Below are 20719 nucleotides of genomic sequence, written 5' to 3' on the forward strand. Positions count from 1 at the left end.
GCTATGTGTCTATATATACCGAAAATTTTTTTCAGCCATTTTCGCCTTTCTTCTCTGGTAGTAGCGAACCTCTATCAATTTTTTCGCAGCTTCGGTTTTTTTACTTTGTACTAACATTTTTTCGTATTAATTTCGTAGATTTGCTCGTCGGTGTGATCTTCCAGCCTTAGTGGATCTGCATATCTTCGGCACGTCAGGTTTTTAAAGCGTTTTCTTTACAAAAAATTTAATATTTAATTTTAATTTTTGCGTAATAGTTTATTTATATTTTAACGTAGTATTTTATTTATGAATTTTAGCGATTATTTATTTTGTAAATCATGCATTAGTTTTCTTTTTTACTAGATAATTAAGTTAATGTTATTTTTGTAGATATTTATTTAGCTTTTCGTTTTAAAGTTTTTGATAATAGATTTTAAATAAATTAATATTTAAACACTTGTAGGCTTCAATGGATAAGATAGATAGAAATTGGATGTATGGTAGGTTGGAGAATGAGTTCTTAAGTACTGAATTTTGTGTTGGTGTTGAGACATTTGTGTAATTTGCACTAAGTCATCCGTCATTTCCTTAACAACGTCTTCTTGAACGAATTTAGCACACAAAAGTTGTACAATATGATTTATCTTACTAAAATGATTTGGAAATTATTTCATTAATGTGGACTAGTGGAGTGACGTACACTTTTGGGGCTGCACATATTGTCATAAGCCCAATTGTCTTAGGCGCCAATGTTTTGCTTAATGCAAAGAGAATGTTAAATTATTAAAGGAATAATTAATTAAACTTAATAGAAAATAGTGAATTATAAATTTATCACGGCCTGCGGTGTTTTGATGTTCTCATCCGCTGTTCTCCTAGGTGATTTCGTCCAGCTACTCCACTGCCGTTGTCACGGTCCTCCGACGCTCGTCTGTTAGCCTGTTTACTACTGTCGTTCCCACGAAGCAATATAAATAGAAAGAAAATCATAGGGCGTAAGTTCCGTTTATTAGTTGCAACTCTTGGTTGGCAAATCACGCGATCAAGCTAGCGGGTAAAGAATCCATATGGTTCTGTGATAAAGAAGGAGAGAACTTTTGTTGTTATGGTTCTGTGAGAGGAGATCACCTGGTTTGGTGGAAAATTTGGAAAACCAAATTTTGTTGTTATGGTTCTGTGAGAGGAGATAAAGAAGGAGAGAACTTTGAGAACAGAACCATAACAACAAAATTTGGTTTTCCAAATTTTCCACCAAACCAGGTGATCTCCTCTCACAGAATCATAACAACAAAAGTTCTCTCCTTCTTTATCCCAGAACCAGATGGATTCTTTACCCGCTAGCTTGATCGCATGATTTGCCAACCAAGATTTGCAACTAATAAACGGAACTTACGCTCTATGATTTTCTTTATATTTATATTGCTTCGTGGGAACGACAGTAGTAAACAGGCTAACAGATTAGCGTCGGAGGACCGTGGCAACGACAGTGGAGTAGCTGGACGAAATCAATTAGGAGAACAGCGGAGGAGAACATCAAAACACCGCAGGCTGTAATAAATTTATAATTCACTATTTTCTATAAAATTTAATTAATTATTCCTTTAATAATTTAACATTCTCTTTGCATTAAGCAAAACATTGGTGCCTAAGACAATTGGGCTTATGACAATATGTGCAGCCCGAAAAGTGTACGTCACTCCACTAGTCCACATTAATGAAATAATTTCCAAGTCATTTTAGTAAGAAACCATATTGTACACCATATTGTACAACTTTTTTTTGTGTGTGGAGATTATCGAATATGATTACAGATTACTTTATTTAACCACCTATATTGGTTTTTCATTGATCTGTTTAGCTATGGGTATCATCGAGGACGGCACAATATCGGGTAATTTACCCAGCAGCAGCAAGGTGTTTGCTGTACACTACCCGGGTTACCCTTCTTCCATCGAACGCGCCGTTGAGACTTTGGGGGGTGCTGAAGGCATTCTCAAGGTGTGCATATAACTAAATTCTTGCGACAACTGTACTACTTTTTATATTTCTTATTGGACTATTTCAATGCTGAAGTGATCATTGAGTGTTTAGAGATGTGATTCGTATTAGATTGTATTTTATTGCACACTGTATGTTTGTCGCAAGTTTATTATTTTTGTAGTATTTATTTAATTTGATTTGGGTTCGTGATCTTATAGTGCTTGGGATTTGGAAGATAGATTGATAATGCTAAATTAATATGTGTGTGTTGGAATGGTAATGTGCTAGCTTTTCTTTACGTGCACATGTTCTACCGAGTACTAGTGCCTCCCCTATCTTAAATTTTCTTATAGATGAACATATATCGCGATTCCGGACATGTAGTGATTGTCTTTGAATCGTGAGGTGAATAAATGCTGATCAACTGCATTCTAGTCTTGTAGCATAGCCGGTATGATTAGAGTCACAGCTTTGACTCCTAGATAGGGGAAGAACTGTAACGTATCGTATTTTTTAACCATTTGAAATTTGCGGAAAATAAAAAATTTTCTTAAATAATTAGAAATTATCAAACATCGTTAATAAATATTTGCTCGTCTAAAACATTTGGAATAAAACAACTACCAACAATTTGCGAAAAGTAAATGTTTAAACGATGAAAACATCACTCCTGAAAATCATAGTAATTGAACATGCATAAAATCTTAAAACATTGGCGGTCCTCGGGTTTAGCCTCCTGCTCAGTCCAAGCCGGCTCATTGGTCACCAACCCTCGTCTCGTCAACATCTTCCTCGTCTGCATCGATCAAGTCTAGTGAGTCTAAAGACTCAACATGTATAAACTGGAAGTAGCAAGTAATACATAATAAAACCATATGCATCTTTAAAATATAACGTACATACTTGAAACTTGAACTTGAACGTAATAACATAATCGTAGACGTGCCATCCTCATAAAACTTTTCATAATCATGCTTGCTTCATACATACTTGAACATACATAAACTTCATCATTTTACGTAGAGATATGTTTCAATGCAAGTGACCCATACATAAATGTGCCTAATCAGACACAGTACTGAGCTGGCAGGGAAAGTCCACTACCACATATATGAGATCCCCGTTCATTCTTTAACGGGTGGATTGGTCCCTGGTCATGCTTTACCGCTTTCCAATCCTGATCTAAACTCGGTCATGCTTTACCGAGGTGGAGAGGTCCTCGGCCACATTCACCGACTTCCAAACCCGTTCATAATTTGGTCACAAGACATTTAGCATACCTCAAAAACTTAAAATATTTTCTTTTGCACGTCAAACATACTTACTTGGCGTTGAGGGATTCGTTGGATTTCGCTTGGGGGCGCTGCTGCACATACTAACATGAGTTCAAATACTTATCTTTCATAGCTTAGACGTAGGTACTCGTGCTCACCACCGAAGTGAATAAATAGCTTATGATATTCTATATCACTCGGGACTTGACCTCGTTTAATCATCGTACTAAACCATGACATAAAATCCCAAACCAAATCCTATATTTTATATTCATAACCACAAAACTCTCGTTTAATCATCGTAGTAAATCATGCATCAAACCTCAAAACAATCCTGTAAAAAATAAATAATATTTTTTTTAATTTTTTTTATAGGGTACATGGATCCCGTGTACGGGTCCGGGTAGGCACGAAAATTTCGTATTTTTGAAGGAAAATGGACACGGACACCATATCCAGGTCTGGGAAGGGGTCCGGGTACATGCTGGACATGGAAATTTACGAAAATTCACTAACTTAATGATTCATTCTTCCAACCCAAGCCTAAGGAACATGAACCAACACCTTAAGACTCATCCTAGAATGCTATTACATTGATTCAAACCCGTATAAACACCCCAAACGTCTCCAAACATCGATAAGCAACTTCAATACAACAATAACCCGTAATTCAACATAATTTCGCTTCCTACGACTTCTATTACATCCCAAGCCAATCCCGTCCCAAACGAACCACCAAATAACACCTAAATACATCTCATAACATATTTAAATACAGTAGCACAAGCCCGGCGGTGTCCCACGAAGCCTACAACTCAAAAAATTCAAAACGTGATGAACATCATTTTCATAAGATTGCAGGTTTGAGCAGTCACACGAAAACAATCATAACTCACTCGTTTCTTGTCCGAAAATTACGAATTTTATATCAAATTGAAGGTATCGAAAAGTTCTACGTTTTATATGTCATAAATATTTTCAGAAAACGAACTGACATTACACAGGAATCGAAATGACAGCAAAAATGTCTTTTTGAGATCTAAAATATTTCAGAAATCGATTCAATGCATAATCGCTCAAACTTTGCTCATAATAATCAAACTTTCACGCATAACATACATCAAAATATCTACTGTGACGAGATCGATGCATTAAACGAAAGAATATACATGCCTTTGATCTTTAAAACTCACGATAAGGTGAATATCGAAGCGACATGGTGCGAGAAATGATCCGGGCGACTTGAGGCACGATTTTTGCTACTAAAATCAACAAAGGATTGCTGGAAAATTTTGAGAGGAAGGTGGCGGCTGCTGAAAGAACTCAAGGAAACCTTGCTATTCTTCAAATAAGATTGAAATGAAATGTGTATGTGTGTGGTGTGTGTGTATACGTGAATATATGGGTGTGGTGTGTGTGGTAGGTGTGGTGTGTGTGCAACCACCTAATGGGCAAGTATAAGGTGTGTGTGTGTTTTAATCAGGAGAAAATTTGTTTAATTAAATAATTAATCATGCCAATTAAAATGTTAAGCCAATTATCCAATTAATAAAATTCTAATCCCATAATAAATTTACTAAAATCCTCTAATTAAAATAAAATCCACAATTGATAAACTTTAAAAGTTTAAAAATCTTAAAATAACCTAGCTTTTAAAAATGTTAAAACTTCATAAATCATTTAAAAGTGTCATTTTCTTGACTTGAAATAAAATACCACAATTTAAAATTGTCAAAATCACGTCGATCTCTTTCCCACGATCCCGCATCGAATATTCGCCTGAAACATAAACTCGATAAAACATTTTAACTTGCATCAAATAAACATAAATAATTAAAATAATGCAATTTCATAAATCATGCATCTCTAAAATCCTTATAAACTTAAATAATTAATTTCACAAATTAAATAAATGCATGTGTTTTACGTGTATTGATTTTGGGCTCTGCAAGAACCATGTACAAATATTAATGGGATAGTTTTGAATAATGGTGTTGTCAAGACTCAAGAAGGATATCTTAGTCTGTGCCATAGAGATGGGACCATGGAGAGGTTAAGACCACCATTTGGAATCAATCATCCTTTGCATTTCTCTTTGTAAGTAAATTTATGGCGGTTGCGTTCATAATTACTAAATATAAAAATGCAAGGTTTTACAAAATGAATTTGGTAATACATTCGGCCTCGTAAGCGAAAAAGTTTATGATTATAGTTACTTTCAGGACACAGCTGATTGGATTGGTTTAATCATCATTCAGTCTTTCATTAAGCTATCGTAGTTCAGTTACATGTTGAAATGCCTATATTTCAGCATGTTGCATGCAAATTAAATCTCTGTTTTCAGGTTTGTACCAAGAAGTTAAACAGGTTGGAGCTACATTTTCGCCCGGAAGATCCATATTCACACCCAGCCTTTGGAGAACTCCAGCCCTGCAATAATTTTTTACTGAAAATTTCAAAAAAGAGAGTTAAGAGTTTGATAAATAAAAACAACCCTGGTGGAGTTCCTGAACATGCATCAGCAGTTAATCTTGAGCAGAATAATTCCTTTCCTAAATTATCTGAAACTTCACAAAAGATTGTTCGTCCTGAATCTGAACCCCATCCAGATTCTTCTGAAGTTGATGTACAGACAGAGACTGGAGCACATGAAACACTGTTTGCTGATATTGTTGCTCAAGTGTCTGAGGCGTATCACTTCAATGGTTAGGCTGATCTGTTTTTTCTTATGTTTCCAATCACCCTCTTGTTTAGCAATTGCGGCAAAAATTCATTTCTCTGTTATTGCATTCCATCTTCCTGCTGTTCTCCGAAGGTATGGTGGATTACCAGCATGTTCTTGCTGTTCACGCTGATAATGCTCGAAGGAAAAAAAGGAATTGGGATGAAGATGAACCACAATTCAGTAAGGGCTTCTTTCTTGTTTTTAAGCTTTCAGGGAACTAGATTTGCTAGTATTTTAAATTTTTTCTTCATGCAATTTGTAGGAAAGGGTGTTTTACTGGATTTCGATCATGAGGATTTGATGATGGTGGTTCCACCACTTTTTTCCACAAAGGATCTGCCAGAAAACGTTGTGTGAGTTGCTTTGGCATGTATGATTTTATTTCACTTGATTTGCCAGTCATTTATAACCTTTTTGATCTGTCATTCATTCTGCCCTGGAAAAATTAAGAACTAGATAATATTTCATTTGAGGAGAAATAGAGAATTAACTTCAAATGCTACATGTTGTGAATTTGGAGAAAAATAGTCATATATATTCTCTAAATTCTTTTGGAAGACTTTATTTCTTCCTGTTCTAGTCTTCCCTTTTGGAGAGAGATATTTTTTGGTAATAGTGTTAACAGAGATTGATGCAAACAATGTTTGCACTTAGCAAAGTCTTGTTGACCATTGCTTCGTTTATTGACATTATCTATGACCGTAACAACTGATGTTCATAGATACGTCTCAGTGCTAAACTGGAATTTTTTTTCGCATCAGAATCATGGATGTTTTTATCTTCTCAATTTATTGTACTTTTGAGTTTCTCTCATTGAAATGCATTATAAATATTTCATAACATTTTTTGATGTCCCATTTGCCCAATATTGTCCCCAGTTACTAGCTGTTCTCAACAAGTGCCAAGGTGTTAAATACTCTGATATTATGTAAATTAGCTTAATGTGAATAGCTTGTTGAGAGACACTCAACATGTAGAGGATTTGACAATGCGTTTTTACACAAGGATTTGGACTAAATGTTTATTAGAGTTCGAAGAATGCTTTGCATCTCACCTACTTTAGTAGCTTGTGATTCATGTTCATTTTTGGAAAAAATAATGGGTCTGTCATTTGGATGACTTCTAATGTCAGCCGTCATTTGCTAATAGTTCTGCTCAAACTCATTATGTAGAAACATGTTATCATATTTTATGTTTGGATGGCTTTTAGCTCCTTCACCTGCAAGTAATTTTGGGAAAACCTTATGTTTTATCCAGTAATCTATGGCAGTATAAGCCAATCCCTGAGGTCGATGTGAAACTAATCCAGACATTAGCCTTTTGGAATCACGTTCTGTTTTGTTACTCATGCATATATTTTCATAAAATTTTATGATGCATCATATTTTATTTAGTCTCAAATATGCCTCTTACTGCTTTCAACTTTTGATAGGAGTCATAGCCTTGCGATAAAACAGTAGTTTTGTGACGTTACAGAAGGCATGAAAAGGTGGTTTATTGGATTTTATTATTAGTTATTTTGCACTTGCAGTTTAAAACCTTGCTCAGATCCGAGCTTGAAAAGGAAACAAGAGGTAGTAATGCAGCAGCGCTGGGAGGTGAGTAGATCTTTTGACAAAAAACTGTTAAATGTCTCACATCGTTTGGATTAATTATTGATAATTGTATATGTGAATTTGGACAATACTCTCTCTTGAGCTAGCTTTTGGAGTTGAGGTAGGTCCAAATCTCAATTTTAATATGATATCAGAACCCAGACCTACCGTTGCCCTATGGGCCACCCGATGATCTTTTGGCAAAAAAACAATTAAGCCTTCTGTTTTGTGCCTTACTATCACTTCAATATCATATGCATTCTGCGGTTATAATTCCTACAGCTCCCCATTACTTATTTTGGGTATATTTTTGAACTTTGGGTGTAAATAATAAACTAAAAACCACAAAATCAATTGCTTATGGTTTTCTATAGCTTCTAATATTTGTCTCATTACTTTATTTGGATTGGTAAAGTTTCCATTCATTTGATTGCAGATGGAGATTGAGCAATGTCTTGCCATTGACTTCAACATTAAAGATATCCTTATTGTTAAATATATACGTTATTATGTTAATTTTTTTCCTAAACTACTACCTGTTATTTGCTTTGTCCATTTCCTATCTCATCTGCTTTTTTGTTTACGACCATGTTTGTCACCTGATCTATTGCTGTACAATTTTCGTTTCGTTAAAAAAAAAGAATTACTTGCAGTGCATTTTTGATATTATAATACATGACTTGAGAGTTGAGCATAGCTATTATGAGTGCAATGTCTAGTGAGGCACATGGCAATTGAAAAGCCTAGGCAGAAGACATGGCGCTAAGCCCCTTAGTAAAGTGAGGCGTTGCGAAAATGAATGAATATTTTTATGCATGTCATTTCGGACATACTATTCTGACGCATAGGTGTGTTCAAAACTGGCATTGGGCATTTAAAATGCACCAAGGTTTGGGCATGCTTGATAGAAGGTATCGGTTACTCTTGGGTCTGTGTTCAAAGGCTGAGCCTCTCTGGGCCTAGAGCCTGATATGTGCTTGTGGTCTGTGGGATTTTGTTTACTATGGAATTTAGCAAAGGAAATTACGCAATTGCAAGCCAAAAAATTAAATTTAGCACAAGTATTGCTGCTATCATACTTGAAAAGAAACTAAATTGATCGTTTTCAGCTGTTCAATTCTTTATGATAGTGAACAATTAGATGGAGTTCTCCATTCATTTTAGTGATGAAAAGATATCAATACGATAAGAATACGTTTGTTGGAGCTGAAAAAAATAAGAGAGGGTTTTGCAGTATTTTTTTATTCTGTATTCCTTGAGATTGTATTTTCTTCCGGGCTGGATCGAACCTTTTGATAGTGCATTACATGTAGTAGTAGTGAGCAGTTCCTTCCCATTGATGTAACAGACAGTTATTTTTATCGCTTGAAGTGATAATGATTAAAAATTTGAATGTTATCCACCCGATGAGTTGTTTGTTTTCACTTGACAATCATACATATCCCAAAGAAAGTATACTGGGAGAAATTCATACCCAGGGACTCAGAACGATGGCAGTGGCAGACAGCTGTTTGTGAATTGTTTGATGAGCGTCCAATATGGGTCAAAGAGTCATTAGCAGAACGTTTAATTGATCGAGGCCTGAATGTTGGAGGCAATGTGCTTAAAAGGTTATATTTCTGTCTTGTATAATATGCTACTACAAAATGCAATGTTTGACACAAACTCTTGTTAAAGGTATATTTTTTTATGCAAGTTTAGTTTTGATTTTCCAGGCTTCTGTTCATAGCAGCATATTACTTCTCAAATGGGCCATTTCTGAGGTTCTGGGTCAAAAAAGGATATGATCCCCGAAAAGATCCTGAATCTCGCATGTTAGTTTTCATCCAGATACACTTTCGCATCTTGGTGTTGCATAATGCAAATTTTCACTTTCTAGAGTATAGATTATGTATGTTAATTTTCTTATTTGATCTAGTTGTTTGAAATTTTTATCATCTGGGTTGTAGCTGCATCAAGATATGCAATTTTCTCTGGAGATTCTGTACGTTTATTGAAATGTTTCAGGAGAAAACAACAAGAAATTATTTTTGTGCAAAAAATATGTGTAAGGAGATAGACAATAGAGAATTTAAATTGATGCTAGCAAAATCCTTGCACTTAAGAAGTAACGTGTTACTTGAAAGCAAATCTATTGCTTATACTTAAAATTTCAGTGTGCCCTCTAAATCTGGAAGCTCCATTACTTGCTTTATATTTTTTAAGTCTATTTCTTTAATTGTCTATTGAACTGCAAATTAAAAGTTGAGCATCTGGATGCTCAAACTGCCGTTCAAATGTTTTATGCTCTTGTGTTTTGTTGCTTTTTCCAAATCCCTGTTTCTGCTGGAAAGTTACACTCACCAATTTTGGCACCAAAAAAGGATGGATAACATAAACTGAAGGAGACCGAAGAATCTCAAGAGGAACACAGCTTACTTATCACTTCAATAAATCTGGTGATTCATAGTGCAATAGAATGGTGAATTGGAGCTTGTTTAGGGGCTGCCTCACTTTTTTGGCTTCCCTAAGTTGAGTATTTTGAACTTGGTATTTTTGGAGTACGGATGGAAATGGTGGTCTGGCAAGAGAAGGAGACCGTGGTGTCCAATGGTCAACTATAAACATATGAATAATCTGTTTTGCTTGAATAGTTTGCTCGACTTTTTTTCATCGCTGAGGGTGAATTAAAGCATTTAGACTATATAGCTTTTGAAATTTGTTTTTTGTTCAGAGTTTCTCTTCAAAATTATTATTACAAATAGTTTCTGAGATGCCATAACTAGCTAGTAGGCTCAATTAACTTCTTCAGAACTTTCTTTTGTAGGAATCTGTAGTCTGAAAACATATTCTATCTTTTCTACATGTTCCATCAGGAAAACTTATGTTCGCGCATTTTTCTGAATGAGATTATAAGTTATTTTGACATTTTAATCACCTGGAAAATTTGTCTTAACCACTCGTTCAGCAAGTTCTTTCGATATGATGTCTTAAAATGTTTTTTGCTCTGATATAATCCATAAGCTTCGTTGGTTAAGTCTTGTATTTACTAAGGCTAACTTATTGTGGTTTACTTGATTAGATATCAAAAGACTGATTTTCGAGTGCCACCATTGTTACGAAGCTATTGTGATGCCAATGCCTCATCTGGGTAAGGAATTTTACAAATTCTGAACCTAAAAGAAAAATTAGCTTCTCTCTTCTTGTGGTTCGAAGTTCAGACTGTACTTCAGTACGATTATATAGTCTTGATTATGACCAAGATTTATTTAAACTGATAAAAATTGACGATTAATTCACATAATAAATTTTATACTAAACAGGTTACGTAGAGTCCAACAAATCAAGTAGTTATCAAAGAAATACAGTTGTCTGTTACTGGCTAACAACATCATGTCTTTAGATGATGATTGTGCTACTAAAATCTCTCTCTATAGCAGATTAATTATCTTTCTGTCATTTGCAGATTGAAGAACAATTGGAAGGATATTTGTGCATTTGAGGTTTTCCCATCTAAATGCCAAGTTTTATTACAACTCTTTGAACTTAAGGATGATTATATTCAACAAGAAATCAAAAAACCTTCAAGTCAAGAAAGCTGCAGCGTATGATATACTTTCATTTTCCTATCAAATTTTCTCTCAAGGAACCTGATTGAATATTTGAGAAGAAATATTGAATTATTTTGGTAAATATTAAATAATATGACAGTTAGGTTGGTCTGGTAAAACTGAACAGAACCACTAGTAGTTCATGGTCTAATTTCTCAAAGCTTGAAAATATATGTCGTCTGTTTTGATTGATTATCTCAGTTCTTGAATTTGCTATTAAACTGTTCAATTGGACAGTTTTTTCGATCTTCAAATCTCTTTGCAGACATTTTATTTTGCTCCGAATATTTGAGAATGTGTAGCAGCCAAATTTTGGGTTTGGAGAAACTTGTTATGCCAAATGGAATTATGTTATTGTGGGTGGGGTTGTGGAGATCCATAGCAGAACATAATCAAGAAAATAGTTTTTTTGACCTGAATAAATTGATTTGGTTTTTGAATATCTGCATTATTACCTTCATACATTTTCGTCATTTTTTATGATAAATTTTTTTGCTTTAATGTTTATTTTTACACTATTTCTACTCTACATTCATGTCTTCTGTTTTTTGGGATTCGAGGAGATTTTATTATTGCCTTTTTAGCAAACAGAAAGTGCAAAAGTGAAATATTTTCTTTATTTCCCTTTCGTACTGTAGAAGTCAAGATTTTTTATTTGCCCTTATTTGTTGTCTGTAGTATGTGTGTTCTCGATCAGCTTTCGAAAATTTGCTATTTTTTCCAGCTGCAAACGGGATGGTTTTCATCTCATGTAATTGATTGCTTGAGATTGCGAGTAGCTCAGAGGTTTTTGACCGTATACCCCGAGGTTGGTGCAGAATCCATATTGAAGTCCGTTTCTAGACGCTTTGAGAGATCAAAGAAAGTACAGATTAATTTGAAGGATTTGAAAGGCGATGAAGGAAAACAGGCTAATGAAGGTTTAAATCATTCTGCATCATGAATTCTTTATTTCCAGATTTATTAATGTACCTTTCTTATTTACCTTTTCATATGGTTCCAATATTATTATATATCACTAGCATGATTCTTTCTTCATTATATATCACCAGCATGATTCTTTCTTCTATTGGCTAATTGAATTAGCCTCCGTGGTTATCACCTGATACACTTGTTTTTTATCTTGAGAAAAATCTAGCAAGGTTATATGTTGCAGATATCGTACAGAGTGTAGATAAAGAACCCATTGATGAAGTTGAATACGAGGAAGATGAAATGGAAGAAGACAATCTTGGGGAAGGTTTTGATGCAGCTGAGGTATTGATATGGGGATTACCACTTTGGTTGGTTTCATTTCCCATCCCTATTTTCCACTCCACAAAATAAATGTGAACATTACAAGTCCATTTTCATTATTTTCTCTTGAAACATATTTTAGATTTTCCCTTGTTTTCTCACGTCCTGATATATAACTACGTTTGGTTCGAATTTTGATCACTTTTTAAAAATATTCTATTATTATATTTCATTGTTATCGAAATTAACATTTTTAAAATTGTTAAAACTATATGTTATGTTCCTTAAAAAAAACTATGTTATGAAGTGAAACCACTACCTACCAATTTCTGATATGGTTTAATATCTATAATTATAATCTTGTACCCAAAAAACAAATTCAAAATTGCATCTTAGTTCCGCGGAACAACCAAAACGGAACCAAATCGAAAACAAACAGTTCCTATGTATTTGTCAGTTAAATCATTCTTCGCGTATTTGGCCCTTCCCAGAATACATTTTTGAAGTAATAATCTACCAATGCACCACCTAACATTTGACATTTTCTTTTCCAGGTTGAAGAGGACAGGGATTTTTTGCTACGACCTCATTCATGTATCCTTGCAATATCATGTTATATACTTTTCTATCTTCATCGTTACCTCCAATTTCAGATGACATTTTTGTTGGATTGTCTATCCTCTTTGACGCTTTCCATTACTTCTTTTGATTTGCTTTTATTATTATTATTTCTTAAAATAATCTATATGTTTGAAATTTGCTGCATATGAACTTATCGATGACCATTATTGTTGGATCAATTAACATATTGAAATCAAATCAACTATATCCTATACACGATCTACAGACACTGAACATGAAAATGTCTCAAAGGATTATCTCCAGGAGCTTTTTGGTAGTTTTCCCTTCAATGCTGCCGATGGCGATGATGAAATGCAAGGTGCTGACCCATACGACGGAGAAGAATATCAGATTTACGAACATCATAGCGATGAAGGTGATGATGACTTCGATGATGAGGAATACTAAAACACCAACGTTGAGTATTCTGTCTTAACGGGAGCGTCTAGTTATTCCCCTCTACTTTTCGTAGGTCATTTCATGATTATATTCCTACACCATATCTTCGAGTCCATTCAAGGGGCAGTGACTTGAAGAAATATTTCGAAATGTTGCGACTTGCCTTTAGTAGTTTGAAGATGGCTACATCTCTGGGAAATGGAATGAGTGAGCAGCACTTGGTCTAACTTGATTAGAAATGTATCTATGTAATGGGCTTACTTGATGATAAATTATAGACTTTATTTGATATTGATGTTAGGCTAATCTTACAGATAAATTGTTGGCTGTGGATTTTGAAATATTTTTATAACTATTTATTTAATGAAATTTTGTATCTTGCAAGCTTTAAATGAATAGACAAGCATGTAGAAAATGTTATGGTCAATGGAAAGGTATCTGTATGGGTAGCAATCGCCAGATATATCATTTGTTGCAGCAGCTAACAATATTCCAGCAGCTACTAATATTTCAGAAGCTAATATTTTTCCAGCAAACATGTATTTTTCCAGCAAACATGTATACAGCAGATAGAATCCAGCAGCAGAAGAGTTCAATAGCTAGATTTCAGCAGATAGCTACTGATTCTGCTTGACTTGTAACTGAAGCATTTAATATGGAATAAAGGCTGTTAATGACACATCATAGCATATTATGGTCATTAATAGAGAGTCCAACAGTCAGAATTTTGCCTATAAATATCACCCTCAAACCTCTGAAATTGTTGTTACACAAAGCTTTTGCTATCACTTGAAATTCGAGCTAAGAGGGTGCCTATTTTTGAGCAGTAGAATCCAGTAGCGAGAAAACGCTAATTCCAGACTTCAACCAAAACTCCTAGCAAATTATGGTAAGTGGGCTTATGTATAAATATCTTGAAATCAGTTTGATAATTTCTGTTTTAAAGAAAAGTTTATGTATGTTTGATTTCTGATATCTGATTTTTGAAGAACTGAACCCTAGTGAACTAATGGTAGGAATATATTATATTCTGAAACATTCTGAATTCTGAATTTCTGATTTCTGGCCTCACCCCTTAGAGGAAAGAACATATAGGGGACTGATATCAGTTTAGCCATGAAATTCACAAACGTGCTCAGTGCTTGCTTGCTAAGATTTTGTATTCTGATTTCTGTATGAAACCTGTGATTCCTGAACTCTGATTCGTGTTATGAAAATAAGAGTTTTCTGTATATTATTGTATTATTGTTTCTGTTTAAAAATGGTTTTGAAAACTGAGAGTTATTCCCGCCCCCGCTTATTGAGTGACGACCATATCACTCACCCACCAAACCCATCTCAGATAAGAACGAGGAAGAAATGTTAGAAGAAGAAGAGCATATTCAGTTTTGGGACTGGTGAAGAAGACTGTTGTTTTTCTCAGTTCTAGTTTATGTTTTCTTCTGCATCTGTTAAGAAGTTATTATGTTTGGTTTTACATTTCCGCTGTAAAACATTATTATTTGAGTTTGTATCAGACAATGAACAATTCAGTATTATGAATAAAAAGACTGGTTTCTGAATTTTGTATCTCTGAGGCTTGTTGTTTTCGAATGTAAATTTGAGAGCAACGCCGGTGTTGATCAACCCCGTCCGTGAGGCGTGACATTGAAGTGGTATCAGAGCAAACCAGGTTTCATAATATGGGGAGGAGGAATTAGAAATAATAGATTCTGATAAACTTCTGAAAATGAGTTCTGATAAACTACTGTAATAGACTACTGAAACAATAGACTAACTACGTACAGTTGGGAAAATCAGTAGAGCTCTGAGTATTTCATCAGCATGTCTGAAATGAGTATAATTGATTTCAGTAGACCTATGTTCAGTAGAGGTGAAATCAGTAACTCTGAAGTTAATATTTTGAAAATTCAGCAGCAAGTCTGAATCCAAAAGCAGTAAAAAAAAAATCAGTAGACAAAAACCAGTAGACCGAATAACAGTAGCATCAGAACCAGTAGTTTGAAACCAGAACCAGTATGCCTGAATGCAGAAGACTGGTCGTTAGACCCGGAATGCAGCAGACTGGTTCTAACAGCGCTGGAAAGCAGCAGACTTGATTGCAGTAGCATCAGAATTGCAATAGAAGGTGAATTCCAGCAAGCGCATGCAGTAGACCTTGCAAATTGTATGGAAGTTGATGTGTTTTTCGCATAAACTTCAAACGGCCATAACTTTTGATCCAGGAAGAATTTTTACTATTAAAAGATACCGTTGGATTATCTACATTGAGGTGTTTTTCGCACAAACTTCAAGCGTGGCAATATTAATATATAAGGCTTATTTGCATTCAGATCTTCATATTTCATGCATTTGATATTTACATCTCTTATTAAGTGTATAAATTATAACATATCAAGATAGACGAGTACCAAATACATAAAGTCTAGGGAAGGTAAATACAAATTACTCAAAATTCACAAAAACTTATATGAGACGGTCTAATAAGTCACTTTTTTTATATATATAAATATGGACTGAGTCAATCTATTTCATAGATATAAATTCGTGAAATCGTCTCACATACATCATGAATATTTTAATTCGTTTTGTATAACAAAAATACATGCACACGTACGTACATTCTCCTCACGTGTCTTGAGTAGAAAAAAAAAAAAGAAGAAGAAGAGCATAGGTGTAGGGGAAGAAGTTAGGAGGAAGAAGACTAAATCTTTGATTAAATTAGTAAAAATATGAATCGGAGCAGCTAATAAAACCACCAAACGTTGATACTACCAATATTATTTACTCATACACAGATCGCATCATTTAACTCTTTCTAGCTAATTAAGCACTGCCAAAACCTGAGAATTTACAAGACTTTATTAATTTTGTCATACTTCTCTCTGACAAAGTGTTGCATTTATACTGCAAATACTTATTGAATTGCATCAAGGGATTTGAATTTTGATATAATATATGAAGTGTTATAATTAGTATTTGAAATTACAATTAAAATTTATAATTGAATTTATTTTACAATTAGAAATTCTTTGCATGTTCTTGAAAAAGTTGTGCATGCAAGCTTCATTAATTATGAAATTTAATAAATTGAATTTAATTTCCACTATTTCTTGAGATCAGCCATTCATTCGCTTTTACAGAAGTCGTCGTACGTGCAAATATTATGTAGAATTTGTTTTTTTTTTTTTGTGGTTTTTTTAATGCGTGAATTTTATAATGATGACAGTGACACAAAAATATTACAAAGTTTTTGTATTCATTAATAGACAACACACAATCTTGAACCGAATATAAAAAAATTATTTCGGACGTACGTAATTTAGAGACTGGCTCATGTGAGATTGATAATTTTTTTACAATTTTCTATGTAGTAAATCATTTACGGAACATATAATATCTGAAAAATGAGAAATAAAACTCCTGAAAACATATAATTTAATCATTTCATATAGTTTTGTTAGGTCTCTTTTAGTGTGAAAGATAATATTTTAATTGTTCACATTCTTATATATTTATACAGCATTTCACTACAGTTGAAATTATACGTATTATATATTTCATATATTTTAAATAATACTTACGTTATCTTGCATCAAAATTAAAGGTTGTCATGTAATAAAAGTGCATGTGTGAGGATGCAACTGTAAAAGTCCGATACTACGTACAGTTGGTATTTTAATATAATTCTCAAACAAAAACAACAAATAGCCCGAAATAAACTTAGGACAAAGGATGATTAAGATATCATAGAAAGCCGGTTAAGACGGCCAAATCATTCACGCCGGCATTCATTTTCCTGCCATTTGACAGCCCACATTCTTTCACCTCATTTTTTTCACTTTAAAAACCCTAACATTCGAAGACCTAGTCATATTAATCCTTCAACTAATCCTCTCCTAACTTAACCATTACATACATAAAATCCTATGGGAAAGCTATCGCAGAAGAACATTCTTGACAACCCTTCAAAGAACGACACTAATGCTAACCACGCAACGAATCCCGGGATGAAAGCTAAACGTACTCGGAAGACGATCCCTAGAGACTCCCCTCCTCAACGGAGCTCCATCTATCGCGGGGTGACAAGGTTTTAGGATTTGATCGACTGTTTTTATTCGGAAATCGATCTTTCGATGACCAATACATTAATGTGACGGATAACTAACTTGTCTTGAAAATTTGAAATATATGGACTACTACTATTTTCGGTTTACGCAATATATATCGATTAACTTGATAATATGTTTTGGTTGGACGCTATAGGCACCGATGGACGGGGAGATACGAAGCACATTTGTGGGATAAGAATTGCTGGAACGAGGCACAAAACAAGAAAGGCAGACAAGGTTTGTTTTCATATTTTTTACTTGAAAAACGCATTGAAATTAAATGCAACTTTATATAGTTTCTGGGTTCTTTTATTTAAATTTTTTATTATTGGTACTGATGATGTCATCTTGTTCTCTATATATGCATGGCTTGGTACTAATTCGGTGGCAATTTGATCGAAAATGCAGTCTATCTTGGTGAGTCTCGATCACTCTTACATGTTATTTAAAAACTAAAACGTTTTCGGCGAGTTAGTTTACCGTCATACATAGAATCACATAATGTACATCGATCAAATGTATCTTGTAAAATTCAAAATGATAAATCAAATTTCATATTTCGTTAAGACAATATTCGATTCGTTCTTTCGCAATTTACGACGACATCGGCGAATGATTTGGTTGTATCTTTTAATGTGTGAAGGTGCCTATGATGATGAAGACGCAGCTGCACATGCTTATGACTTGGCTGCACTCAAGTATTGGGGTCAAGACACTATTCTCAATTTCCCGGTAATTTAATTGTTACATAATAATTATAAATAAAATTATAATTTATAGTGAGATTTTTAAGAATCGTAATTATATATAAATATAATGGGATGATTTTGAATTACAGTTGACCACATATGAGAAAGAGCTAATAGAGATGGATGGACAGTCTAGGGAAGAATATATTGGATCATTAAGGAGGTAAGAGTTTAATTTAATTAACAATAATTCAATCTTTTCATATTTATCAAATTTACATTTGAAATACTAATTATTTTATTATTATTGAAAAATTTCAGGAAAAGCAGTGGTTTCTCTAGGGGAGTATCCAAGTATAGAGGAGTTGCAAGGTAAAAAAAGTTTACTATAATATTTCATTATCTACTATTAAGGGTAGTTTGATCTTGGGTAAAATCCATTAATTATGCCAAGATATGAGACAATATTGAGAGGTTAAATTAAATTAAAATATGAGTTAAATTCTTAATTATATGTGGTGAATATAATTACATGTTAATTTTACTCAATATTTTAATATAAATTTGTTGCAATATTCTTGCAGACATCATCACAATGGAAGATGGGAAGCCAGAATTGGAAGAGTTTTTGGCAATAAATATCTTTATCTCGGAACTTATGGTAAATTTTTATGCTATGTTTTATTTTTCAATTCTCTATATACTCGATCGAACCTCGTCTCATTTTTCGTTTTTTTGTCTTCTGCTAAACTATGAACATAATATGGTGCAGCTACACAAGAAGAAGCTGCAGTTGCATATGACATGGCAGCTATCGAATATCGTGGACTCAACGCGGTCACAAATTTCGATCTAAGTCGTTACATCAAATGGTTAAGACCCAACAATAACAACAACATCGTAAACAAGCTCGACGGTAATATCGAACCAAACATGGTTCCATGCGCCAACCACGACCTAGACATGGTAGCCACCAGTACCCTTCCACCCCTACAACAACCCTCCGATGCTTTCGATGCCACCACATCTCAGCCGCGACCCGCCAACGCCACATCAGCGTTAGGCCTTTTGCTACAATCTTCCAAGTTCAAGGAAATGATGGAAATGACCTTGGCTGCTGAGTATCCTTCCACACCACAGGATCAGTTTGAGTATCTACCACGAAGTAGCATTCCAGATGACATAAAAACGTGCTTCGAATCCAACGATTTCTGTTCTTACGAAGGAGACGACATCTTTGAGGATCTCAACTCTTTCATGCAGCCAATGGTTCAGTTTGACTCGATGCTCAATGGTGAAGATTTGATCGATCTTTAATTGATTTCATTTCTTTCTTTTCATTTGTTGACATGGAGAAAGTCCATTTCTATAATTTTTCTCTTCATTGTTTGTAGATACAAGTTGAATAAAAACATGAATGTTTGATTGTAAACGAACATTTGTTATTCGTTTCAAAATGTCCCATCAACGACAGATTAAGGAATAATCTCTTTAGTTTTATGATATCATGATTTGTGTCCTTCGATTGTTTTTCACCTGTCGATTTCGAAAGCTGAATTTTTGACATAGGTCGGATTTTTCACAACATTTTATGTACATTTAATGTTAGGTCATAACTATAAAATTAATCATATTAAGTAAGTCATATACTAAAGAGTAGATCTTTGTTACACGGTCTCACGAATCTTTATCTGTGAGACAGGTCAACCTTACCGATATTTACAATAAAAAGTAATACTCTCTTAGCATAAAAATAATATTTTTTTCATAGATAACCCAAATAAAATATATGTATCACAAAATACGACCTATGAGACCGTCTCACATAAGTTTTTGCCTATACTAAATTGACAACCTAGTCATACTTCTAACGTGACAAAAAATAATAATTTATTCGAAAAAGTGATTAATCAAGCAAAAATATCATATAATTGTGTTTGAAATTTATGAAATGAAATGATAGTAAATTTAGTTATTCAAATTCATCGATTCAAAACACAACATGAAGTTTTCACTTTCTGTTTTCGTAAAGCAAATTATAAGATTTGAAAATTTAAAAAGGAGAATTAGTGTGCATGGGAAACTGGAAATCGAAATCTTTGTTGGGGTGCGGTTTATTCTTCTATTCCATGCGTGGGTTTTGCAAGTGCCCATCATTAGCATTCCCAGCCAAGCAAAAACATTTAATAAATATTTTTTTTTAATAATTCTTTGGATAAATGTTTTAGTTTAATGTTAAAAGTATACACTTATTCAAAAAAAAAAGTTTAGAAAATTCACGAGCAATTAATCGCGAAATAGCATCTTGCTACTCAAATATATGTTTTTAGAATAGAAATAGAAATTAATTTGGAGGAGAAGTAAAAATAGAGGAGTGGCATAGTGTAGTCTAATCTTTTGATAGAAGACCAAGAGGAACAAAAAAGAAAAGAGACAGATGCCTAAGGAACACAGTCTTGTTTCTCACATCGAATCCCAAAGCCCCAAATGCGTCTGTTTTCTTTTCTTGTAATGTC

At 33.9% G+C, this 20719-nt stretch overlaps 2 protein-coding genes across 5 annotated transcripts; both read left to right on the plus strand.

The window, feature by feature from the left end:
• Window positions 1-37: 37 nt before the first annotated feature.
• Window positions 38-13693, plus strand: LOC140842443 (uncharacterized). 4 transcript variants are annotated; one of them, XM_073210359.1, is made up of 15 exons: window positions 38-197; window positions 1841-1980; window positions 5581-5941; window positions 6052-6141; window positions 6224-6314; window positions 7493-7559; window positions 7993-8046; window positions 9006-9166; window positions 9272-9370; window positions 10618-10686; window positions 11002-11140; window positions 11871-12066; window positions 12303-12403; window positions 12937-12976; window positions 13230-13693. In XM_073210359.1, exons 2-15 carry the CDS (start codon window positions 1843-1845, stop codon window positions 13409-13411), a joined length of 1788 nt encoding a protein of 595 aa, XP_073066460.1. In that variant the 5' UTR covers window positions 38-197; window positions 1841-1842; the 3' UTR covers window positions 13412-13693. The 4 variants fall into 4 exon arrangements, with proteins under 4 accessions (XP_073066460.1, XP_073066463.1, XP_073066462.1 ...); XM_073210361.1 differs by having other exon boundaries at window positions 45-192; XM_073210360.1 differs by lacking the exon at window positions 38-197 and adding an exon at window positions 862-1036.
• Window positions 13694-17331: 3638 nt separating this feature from the next.
• On the plus strand, window positions 17332-19573 carry LOC140803804 (AP2-like ethylene-responsive transcription factor At1g16060). Its single transcript, XM_073159675.1, has 8 exons — window positions 17332-17492; window positions 17669-17751; window positions 17923-17931; window positions 18158-18246; window positions 18353-18426; window positions 18525-18575; window positions 18788-18864; window positions 18976-19573. Exons 1-8 carry the CDS (start codon window positions 17332-17334, stop codon window positions 19518-19520), a joined length of 1089 nt encoding a protein of 362 aa, XP_073015776.1. The 3' UTR covers window positions 19521-19573.
• Window positions 19574-20719: the final 1146 nt, after the last annotated feature.

This window comes from Primulina eburnea, chromosome 10 (genome assembly GCF_022965805.1).
Source record: "Primulina eburnea isolate SZY01 chromosome 10, ASM2296580v1, whole genome shotgun sequence".
NCBI classification, from domain to species: domain Eukaryota; kingdom Viridiplantae; phylum Streptophyta; class Magnoliopsida; order Lamiales; family Gesneriaceae; genus Primulina; species Primulina eburnea.